We start from the raw sequence: 11,112 nt of genomic DNA, 5'->3' as shown, positions 1-11,112 counted from the left end.
ATGCTTCCAATAAGCTATATTTATCAAGAGGATGCACTTATGTAGAATACTCTCTTGAGGATGTTAGGTAAGTAACATGTTACTATATGTAGTAAAATATCTATGATTTTATAAAAACACTGAACACGAAGCAACAGAAATGTTTTTCCCAGTGTCTTTCCTCCGAACTTGATCACCATCTCTCTGGCAAAGCACCTAAATTAATTCTTCTTTAAAAGTTAACAAGACCAAATTATAAGCTTGATGAATAACTCATTCTTATTTTTCTTTATTATATTTTACGTATTTATTAGCTATGCCCATCTTAAACAGGTTTATTTGTTCTTTTTACACATACCAAACTCATAATATTAGCTGCTGTCCCCAGGTCCGAATGTTAAGTCAACATATATTTGAGAGACCTTCAACTTATCAAGTATTGCAGGTCTCTGATTGCTTTGGAACCACTTCTGACACCTGTGGACTTAGTTCAAGGCCAGTTGTTACCACTTTTTTTTTCTAATAGAATGAACAAATGGCTAATTGTTTGCTTTGGTCAACAAGCTCAAGTTAATGGATCTGGGTACTATGTATATAAAAAACCTAGCTTGAGTCTCTTTTCAGTGACATCTTTGCCTTTCTAATCAGAGATTTTCTTCCTCAGAGATTTTGGCCTAGATTTGCAAAATGATGACCATATCTTTGATTTGGGGGATTGCTATAGCAGCATGCTGTTGTCTATGGCTTATTCTTGGAATAAGGAGAAGGTAAGGAATGTTTTATCTTTAAATTGCTCTTTAATTCATCCATTTAATGTTTTTTTTTACCTTCATTGTTATACAGTAAATTTGGTTTTCTATACTTACACATATTAGCATTATCTTCCTTATTTTTTTAATGAAAATTTTGATTTGAATTTTTAAAGTAATATCTTTTTTACTATATCTAACAAAATATATGATGACGACTTCCTTTTTTAGTATTGGCATATACCAATGGTAATGTATAAATGTATATTGGTGTTAAACATAACTGACAGAAATTTTATAAGGTCTCTATGTACATTTATATGTATATCTAAAGAGGAAGCCCAAATTAGTAAGGATACAAGTAGCAAGTGGGAATCTACGTGGAAAGGATTGCTTTCTCTCACATGGCTTCAATAGATACTTTTATTAAATAAATGTTCTCTTTTAAGCTCATTCTTGTGCATCATATAGACTCAGCCTAAGCCTGGACTAGAGCATAGACCTGAGCTGATCATTCTATTACTGTTTTTAAATCAATGTTAATCAACTATGGTGAATTGGGAAAGTCTGCTGAGTGTATGTGACATTGATTTCATTTATTTACAACTGGTTCAAGAATGCAAGAAAAACAAATACAGTCAGATCCAGAACCATAGTTTATTTAACTTCTAATTGGCTCAAGGAGTAATTGTGGGGAGGCGTGTAGATATTCTCTGCTATGTCAATCTCAAAAAGAGAAAATCACCCTGAGCATATTTCAACTTTGTAGATTGCTATGTGTTTTCTGCCTTTTGCAGTTTCTTTCAGGCCTGATAGTTTTTACTTTTAATTAAACTACTTATCTTCAAACTAAGAAAAGAAAAGTTATTACTTTATACTGTATTATTCTATCAAGAGGTACAGAAGTTTATGTTGGAAAATAAGTTTACATTTTCTAATAGAAACATTTTAAAGGAGCACTGAATTACAATAGATGATTCTGTCAGTGTTTATCTCACTCAATTTCATTTTATAATAAGGTAATTTCTCACATGAGATTCTTCTTCTCTGAAACCATCCTTACAGAATAATAATATCTTTAAACTAGGAAGATTTTGAAAATCTCAGTTCTGAAATCCTCTCTTATTCAGTGATCTATGTCTTTAAAGAAAATAATCAAAAGAAACATTTTGAGATATTTAGAAAAATGATACTTAGCAAAATTATAAACACTAGATGTAGTTTTGTTTCTGCACTGACAGCAAGAATCTCGTTGGCCTTGTAAATCCTTTCGCCTGAATCATAGGGAAAAGTGACGAGCACACAGTAGACGGGTGCTTGTTGAATGTACATATGGATGCATGCATAAATGGATAGATGTAGTAATCCTTTCCACCAACATATCATGTTACTAGGTTAATATAACCTATTTTCGTAGTAAAAGAGCGGAGCCCATCCAACAAAAGAAATATCTATAAACTATAGGGTTTTAAAGTTTGAAGTCAGCGGGAAGAATTTTTAAACCTGATGTAAGTAAAAACCCAAATATGTAATCATCCATGTCTATCATACATTTGTTTCTGACAGGCAAACGGGTGAACCACCTCTAGAGAATGGGTTGATTCCATACCTGGGTTGTGCGCTGCAATTTGGTGCCAATCCTCTGGAGTTCCTCAGAGCAAATCAAAGGAAACATGGTCATGTTTTTACCTGCAAACTAATGGGAAAATATGTCCATTTCATCACAAATCCCTTGTCATACCATAAGGTGTTGTGCCATGGAAAATACTTTGATTGGAAAAAATTTCACTTTGCTACTTCTGCGAAGGTAAGCAGTTTTACATTTATATACCATTCTGTTTGTCTTCTACCTTTTTATGTGCTGGTCTATTTAGAAATTTTGATGTACTTAGATTTTACGATAAAGGTGTTGAAGAGAGTTATCCTTATGTGGAGATTCTTAGGAACATAAATAAATTAAATTATACATAGCTTCGTAGTAACAATCATTTAGAAAGTCAAAATAGGTATACATGTGTCATTTGTTAACAAGTTAATGAGGGTGAAATTTACACTAAATGCTCTACTGAGACAGGTGGCACTGTATGAATAAGAGAGAGAAAAATTCATCACATCAGCAGTGTCTATGAAAGAGTGCAAGTGATGGAAACCTAACATTCAACAGTTGTCTTGCCACACTTGTGCCACACAGTGTTTCATTTTGTTAAGGAATTGGCAAGATATTTTAACATCATTTAGATGTAATAAAAGAAGCTCTGTTGCTAAGAAAAAAAAAAAACTAGTAACTACTTACTGCAAATAACTATTAGCTTTGGTCTTTGTGACTAAATAGCTTAAAGTTTGGTTAAAATACATCTACAGAGACGGGCGGATCACGAGCTCACAAGATCAAGACCATCCTGGCTAACATGGTGAAACCTCGTCTCTACTAAAAAATACAAAAAACTAGCCGGGCGAGGTGGCGGGCGCCTGTAGTCCCAGCTACTCGGGAGGCTGAGCCAGGAGAATGGCGTGAACCCGGGAGGCGGAGCTTGCAGTGAGCTGAGATCCGGCCACTGCACTCCAGCCTGGGGGACAGAGTGAGACTCCGTCTCAAAAAAAAAAAAATAAAAAAATAAAAAAATAAAAAAAAAAAATACATCTACAGCTGCACACAATGGAACACACTTGTAGTCTCTGCAACTTGAGAGGCTGAGGGAGGAGGATCGCTTGAGCCCAGGAGTTTGAGGCTGCAGTGAGCTATAATTGTGTCACTTCACTCCAGCCTGGGTGACAATGTGAGACCCCATCTCTAAAAGAAAAGGAAATCTACAAATAATATAAAAGATAACTAATGATTTTAAAACATTGTCAATAAGTTTATGTGCAATAGGTGTAAATAAGTGCAGTAGCATAAGAGATAAGACATAGATGACTTGAGCGATCCAGGGGAGTGCCATTGAACTTGGCTTTACAGGAAAGGTACAATTTGGCCATTTATTTGTAAAGTGCTATGAAATTGTACAAGGGAAAGCCAATTTCCTGTTTTTAAGAAGTAAGGAACTATGAAAGTATCTAATCTGTTTTTCAGTCATTTACTATGACTAGGTCAGGTTTAATTTCTTTTTCTGCATGTTTTATTTGCTGTCAGGCATTTGGGCACAGAAGCATTGACCCGAGGGATGGAAATACCACTGAAAACATAAACAACACTTTCATCAAAACCCTGCAGGGCAATGCCTTGAATTCCCTCACGGAAAGCATGATGGAAAACCTCCAACGTATCATGAGACCTCCAGTCTTCTCTAACTCAAAGACCGCTGCCTGGGTGACAGAAGGGATGTATTCTTTCTGCTACCGAGTGATGTTTGAAGCTGGGTATTTAACTATCTTTGGCAGGGATCTTACAAGGCAAGACACACAGAAAGCACATATTCTAAACAACCTTGACAACTTCAAGCAATTCGACAAAGTCTTTCCAGCCCTGGTAGCAGGCCTCCCCATTCACATGTTCAGGACTGCGCACAGTGCCCGGGAGAAACTGGCAGAGAGCTTGAGGCACGAGAACCTCCAAAAGAGGGAAAGCGTTTCAGAACTGATCAGACTGCGCATGTTTCTCAATGACACTTTGTCCACCTTTGATGACCTGGAGAAGGCCAAGACGCACCTCGTGGTCCTCTGGGCATCGCAAGCAAACACCATTCCAGCGACTTTCTGGAGTTTATTTCAAATGATTAGGTGACTAACACCATATCCATTTCTTTTTTTTTAAATTTTAGTAGAACGTAGAAATTAAACCATTTTAACTTTAAGAAAAAAAGCCTCGTAGTACTTTCTCGTGCCATCAGTCAAGAACGTAGCACTAACGCGTGTTAGTGTTTAACATGTTTGAGTTCATTCGGTCCTCACAAAAACATAGGCAGCTATGACTGGTAAAAGTGTTTTATAGAAACAAAGGCAGTCCCAGAGAAAGAGATGTCACCCCAAGTCACAGAGCTTGTATATGCTCGTGTTGGGGTCATTTCAGGCTGCCTGGTCCAGAGCCCTCACTCTTAACCCCATACTATTCTTCACGACACCAACTTAAGTCCATAAATGCAGTTTTCATAATCATAAAAATGTATTTAAGTGATTACAGATTTAATCAGGGCAGTGACTATGCCTTATTTATTTGTTCATTCACAGTTTGTTTTCACTCAATTAGGAATTGCTGTTCTGTTTTTGACCAAGTATGAGAGCTATGAATCAATCATAATCAATTTTTATTGATAAGAGACTTAGCTAGGTTTTGCTTTTTAAAACTGTATGTAACAGGAAAAAAAAACTGTAATAACATATGTTTTACATAATGTGATTTCTCTTCAAAGTGTTAATCTTTTGGGAATTTGAAATTAGAATGGTCTATTATTGAATTATTCCAATTAAATTAGATATTTAGTATCATGTAGACACAAAATTGCTACTCCATAGGATTGAGAATGCCAAATTTCTATTGATAGCTGGTGACTTTAGGTCTTATAAAATATTTTAAAACTTAATTTCAGATGTGAGAACTTATTACTAATTTGTCACAAATGTTGACTATCTTCCAAAGTTATTACTTGAGAAAGCATATCCAGAATAAATTCACATATTTACAGCAGGCATACAACATCAATTTAACATCGTAAAGGAAATTGTAGCCATATTTTATGATAGTTTCACAAATACTTATCAGTCAAACATTTTGAGACTCAACTTACTGTAGTTTTGTTATGTAGCTCCCTAGCCATATCTAATCCTTATTAGAAACACTTGTTTATAAAAGCCCTGACCAAAGTTTAACTTTTATGTAGCAAGGCCCCCTTTTTTTATTATTCTTTTTTTTTTTTTGAGACGGAGTCTTGCTCTGTCACTGAGGCTGGAGTGCAGTGGTGCAATCTGGGCTCACTGCAACCTCCACCTCCCGGGTTCAAGCAATTCTCCTGCCTCAGCCTCCCAAGTAGCTGGGATTACAGGATCCCACTGCCATGCCTAGCTAATTTTTGTATTTTTAGTAGAGACAGGGTTTCACCATATTGGCCAGGCTGGTCTCAAACTCCTGACTTCATGATCCGCTCGCCTTGGCCTCCCAAAGTACTGGATTCTTACTAATATGCAAGGACATAAAATGCAATCACAAATGTAGTAAACGCAAACAGGACTATCCCTTTCTCTTCTCCCCTGATATCTTCACCATCTAGTTAAAAGGAGGGGGAAAGGCCTATTTGTTTGCAGATCTCAAAGTATGGAAAAAGTTTATTTTCTGTACATACATTTTTTCTCTTAACTTTTAATAGGAACCCGGAAGCAATGAAAGCAGCTACTGAAGAAGTGAAAAGAACATTAGAGAATGCTGGTCAAAAAGTCAGCTTGGAAGGCAATCCCATTTGTTTGAGTCAAACACAACTGAATGACCTGCCAGTATTAGGTGGGTATACTTGTTATGTTGCGTTTCATTTTCTATGTCCTACTACTTTAACAATAATGACCAACATAAATTACATACTTACTGAATTCTAGGCATTAAGCTAAGTATTTCATATGAGTTTTCTTGGTTAATCTTCACAACAATCCTGTGACTTGGGACTTTTACTATTTATTTGTACCAAGTGAGGAAACTGACACCTAGAGACTAAGCTGCAACCAGGGTAGAATCAAATACATCATTATGTGGGATGCTGTTCTCTCAGCTACCACCCTGCACTGCCACACATGTTTCTCTTATTCCTCTTACCGCTAATCTGATGGTTAATGGAAGTATATTAGTCATTTTCATAAAATAAAGGAGGGAAAAGAACCACTAAGAAACCACAGTTACCTGCATGGATTGAGTGATGGATTTGAAGCTTCTTTGATTTTTCTTTGTTCTGCTTTTCTATATTTTATAGAAATATAACAATATGATATTTTTAATTTAATTTTTTTTTGTTTTAGACAAAGTCTCGTTCTGTTGCCCAGGCTGGAGTGCAATGGTATGATCTTGGCTCTCTACAACCTCTGCCTCCTAGGTTCAAACCATTCTCCTGCCTCGGCCTCCCAAGTAGCTAGGATTACAGGTGCACGCCACCACCCCTGGCTAATTTTTGTATTTTTAGTAGAGACGGGGTTTCACCATGTTGTCCAGACTGGTCTCGAACTCCTGACCTCAAGTGATCTGCCTGCCTCGGCCTCCTGAAGTGCTGGGATTACAGGCATGAGCCATTGCACCCGGCCAACAATATGATATGTTTATAGTAAGAAAGTTTTCTTTTTTTGGTTATTTTATTTAAGGAGGCAAGAAGCTTAGGTTCCTTGTTGGGTCTGACTTGGAAGACTTTGGACATGTCAGTTCTCTTTTGGGGGACTTCCTTTTCTTATCTGTAAAATAAAATGTTAACATTCTGGGATTTTATACACAATCATGTGATGAGCACCCTAAAACATGACAGTTAAAGGATAAGTCTGAAAGGTCAGGCTGGACCTCTCATGAGCTCTCTATATTTCAGCCATTTTCAGGTTGGTTCTTTTTGTCCCTTTATGCCTTTACTAGGCAGCAGGGATCGCCACACAACATCACATAGTATATGGATAAAAATAGGTTCTTGTAAATGTTGAACTGAAGCTGCAGTAAACACCTAGAAAAAACATATGTATATATCAGTGTTATCAGTATATTCAGTTTCAGAAGTCCTCAGCATATTAAATCTCAGAAGTGATAAACTTTGAATAATTTATATAAAAATGTATTACTGATTTTTCCAGTTTTATTAGATGATTACTCTCCTATAAAATGATGGAATTTTGTTTCCCAATTATGACCAAGATGATTATCTCTTAATCAAAAGATTGTTATTAACTCAGAGGATCCGATTTAAAAATACATTCAGGCTGGGCATGGTGACTCACACCTGTAATCAAAGCACTTTTGGAGGCTGAGGTGGGCGCATCGCTTAAGCCTAGGAGCTCAAGAGCAGCCTGGCAACACAGCAAAACCCTGTCTCTACAAACAATAAAAAGAAGAAAATTAGCTGGGTATGGTGGCAGACGCCTATAGTTGCAGCTGCTTGGGAGGTTGAGGTGAGAGGATCACTTGAGCCTGGGAGGTTGAGGCTGTGGTGAGCCACGATCATGCCACTGCACTGCAGCCTGAGCAAGAGAATGAGACCCTGGCTAAAAACAAAAACAAAAATAAAAAAATTCAGACACAATTGAATCATTGATAACAGCATTGTGGTAACAGAAAGAAAGTTTGGGAAATGTTTATCTGATCAGCTTCCCATACCCTGTTCATGTTACAGGACTACAGAACACCGTCACCACACAGTCCCTTTGTGTTATGCACTGCCAGGCTGTCTGTAGTTCAGACTTTATATCATATGGCCTTCAAACACTTGCTTTGTTCTTCTCTTCCTTCCTCCCTTCCTTCTTTCATTTTTTACCTTTTTTGCTTTTAAAATATTTAGAAAGCATAATCAAGGAATCACTGAGGCTCTCCAGTGCCTCCCTCAACATTCGGACAGCTAAGGAGGATTTCACTTTGCACCTTGAGGACGGTTCCTACAACATCCGAAAAGATGACATCATAGCTCTTTACCCACAGTTAATGCACTTAGATCCAGAAATCTACCCAGACCCTTTGGTAAGTGCCTGCTCATTGAAGTTCAATATCCAGGTGATAGCTACCTAGATCTAAATAAAGAGGAATGGTAGAATTGATTTTATCATTGTAGTCGTAGGGATTGTCCCCTTAATCGTGTTAAATATTCATATATTTTGGAAAATTTAGATAGTGGTCTGAATTTTTAATTTTTAGTCCAGGTATTTGTCATCACACAGTCTTTGCTAGATTATGTTTGCAGTCATGATAATAAATCTGCCACTTTTTTTTTTTTTCTTAAAAACACCTCCTCCCAAATCCAGGAAATTGGAGGCTAATATATTGATTCTTCCAGTTTCTTCTGGAAACACTTCTCTCTCTAGCTCTGCCTGACTAAGGAACTAATCGTTCAAGCACGATAAGAGGTGTCAGAAGGCTTCCTTAGCTTGTTAAGCTTATTACTTTCTGATTCAATGTGGAGTATTTGCTAAATCACTAATGGAGTAGATTTAAAAAGAAAATTACTCTTTGGAGCTTCCAGGTTGAGAAAGAGATAAATTTCTTTAAAACTAGCTTAAAGGCTGTTTTCTTTGTATTTTTATTGCAGACTTTTAAATATGATAGGTATCTTGATGAAAACGGGAAGACAAAGACTACCTTCTACTGTAATGGACTCAAGTTAAAGTATTACTACATGCCCTTTGGATCAGGAGCTACAATATGCCCTGGAAGAGTGTTTGCTATCCACGAAATCAAGCAATTTTTGGTTTTGATGCTTTCTTATTTTGAACTGGAGCTTGTAGAGGGCCAAACTAAATGTCCGCCTTTGGACCAGTCCCGGGCAGGCTTGGGCATTTTGCCGCCATTGTATGACATTGAGTTTAAATATAAATTCAAGCATTTGTGAATACGTGGCTGAAATAAGAGGACACTAGATGATATTACAGGACTGCAGAACACCATCACCACACAGTCCCTTTGGATAAATGCATTTAGTGGTGGTAGAAATGATTCACCAGGTCCAATGTTGTTCACCAATGCTTGCTTGTGAATCTTAATATTTTGGTGACAGTTTCCAGATGGTATCGCAGACTGTGCTAGTGAAAAGAACTAGTTTCTAGGAGCACGATAATTTGTTTTCATCTGTATGAGTCCATGAATGTTCATATAGCCAGGGGTTGAAGTTTATTATTTTCGGAGGAAAACACCTTTTTTTTTTTTTTTTTTTTTCAAAATGAAGATACACATTCCAGCCAGGTGTTGTAGCAGGCACCTGTAGTCTTAGCTACTCGAGAGGCCAAAGGAGGAGGATGGCTTGAGCCCAGGAGTTCAAGACCAGCCTGGACAGCTTAGTGAGACCCCGTCTCTAAAGAAAAGATACGTATTCTAATTGGCAGATTGTTTTTTCCTAAGGAAACTGCTTTATTTTTATAAAACTGCCCAACAATTATGAAACATGTTCAAATTCACGTTCTAGTGAAACTGCATTATTTTTTTACTAGATGTTGGAGTTCTTCAGGTGTAATCATATATCATAAAAGATATTTCAAATGATTATGATTAGTTATGTCTTTTAATAAAAAGGAAACACTTTTCAACTTTTTCTATATCCAAAATTCAGAGCTTTAAAGATGATTATTTTGATTTCCCAAAAACACTAAAGGTGGTTTTAATATTTTCCCTTTATGTTTTAACTTATTGTTGCTGAAAACTCTATGTCCAGCTTTAACTATCTTCTCTATATTTTTATTTCATTTCGTATTAATGAGAAGAGTTTTTTTCAGAGATTAAAAAAGGCAGTTTTTCTGTTATTGTTAAATACACACTATCACTGAACAAATGTAGCTTTATCTGTTTTAAAGTTAAAACCAGATGGAAATAGCCGTTTGAAAGCTTTGGTTATGAAACATGCGGAGTGTATTAAGTACGGCTTGACATTATGTTTTATTTAAATGCTTTTTATCGCTAAATGACTTGCAGATGAAAAAAACTAAGGTGGCCTGAGAGTTTAAATGCTGTGTACAACAATGCTTTGATAATATATTTTAAGTATGAGTTATCAGCTATATGTCAATTGATATTTCTGTGTAGTATTTATATGTAAATTATATTTACCTTTTTGCTTATTTTACAAATATTAAGAAAGTATTCTAACATTTCATAATTTTGAAATGATTCATCTTTCAGAAATAAAAGTATGAATCTATGTGTATTTATTTATTTATTTATTTAGAGACAGAGTCTCACCCTGTCACCAAGGCTGGAGTGCAGTGGTGTGATCTCAGCTCACTGTAACTGCCGCCTCCTCAGTTCAAGCGATTCTCATGCCTCAGCCTCCTGAGTAGCTGGGACTACAGGCATGTGCCCCCATGCCTGGCTAATTTTTATATTCTTAGTAGAGACGGAGTTTCACCATGTTGGCCAGGATGGTCTCAAACTCCTGACCTCAGGGGATCTGCCCACCTCAGTCTCCCAAAGTGCTGGGATTACAGGCACAAGTCACTGCACCTGGCCGAATCTATGTGTTTTAAATTTTGAATTATTCAGAGTGTTTAAAACATTCACCCACTTATAAGCTAAACAACAACAGTTTTATTCAGGATTCATTCAAAATACTCATATATTCAAAATATTGCAAAAATATTCAATGTAATAATTTACTCAAAAATCTCCCTCATACTACATAAAATTTATTAGAAGTTTTCATCTTGCTATTTAATATTACTATAGATTTATCCCTTAAGTAGGTTATCTTTTATATTAAGAAAATTAAAGTCATTTAGATGTGGTTCAAGATTAACAAAAATC

General features: G+C 36.3%; 1 protein-coding gene across 1 annotated transcript; it reads left to right on the top strand.

Annotated features, from left to right (window-relative positions):
• Positions 1 to 601: 601 nt before the first annotated feature.
• On the top strand, positions 602 to 10,514 carry CYP7A1 (cytochrome P450 family 7 subfamily A member 1). The gene is made up of 6 exons (XM_008000702.3): positions 602 to 746; positions 2,295 to 2,535; positions 3,859 to 4,445; positions 6,026 to 6,156; positions 8,171 to 8,346; positions 8,912 to 10,514. Exons 1-6 carry the CDS (start codon positions 667 to 669, stop codon positions 9,209 to 9,211), a joined length of 1,515 nt encoding a protein of 504 aa, XP_007998893.3. The 5' UTR covers positions 602 to 666; the 3' UTR covers positions 9,212 to 10,514.
• Positions 10,515 to 11,112: the final 598 nt, after the last annotated feature.

This window comes from Chlorocebus sabaeus, chromosome 8 (assembly GCF_047675955.1).
Source record: "Chlorocebus sabaeus isolate Y175 chromosome 8, mChlSab1.0.hap1, whole genome shotgun sequence".
NCBI lineage: Eukaryota > Metazoa > Chordata > Mammalia > Primates > Cercopithecidae > Chlorocebus > Chlorocebus sabaeus.
The sequence above is the reverse complement of the archived record's forward strand: the minus strand, read 5'-3'. Positions and strand labels throughout refer to the sequence as shown.

Coding starts and splice junctions, on each gene's coding strand:
- CYP7A1 (XM_008000702.3), top strand. CDS start 667: ATGATGACCATATCTTTGATTTGGGGGATTGCTATAGCAGCATGCTGT. Junction 747..2,294: donor ATTCTTGGAATAAGGAGAAG/GTAAGGAATGTT, acceptor TGTTTCTGACAG/GCAAACGGGTGAACCACCTC. Junction 4,446..6,025: donor AGTTTATTTCAAATGATTAG/GTGACTAACACC, acceptor AACTTTTAATAG/GAACCCGGAAGCAATGAAAG.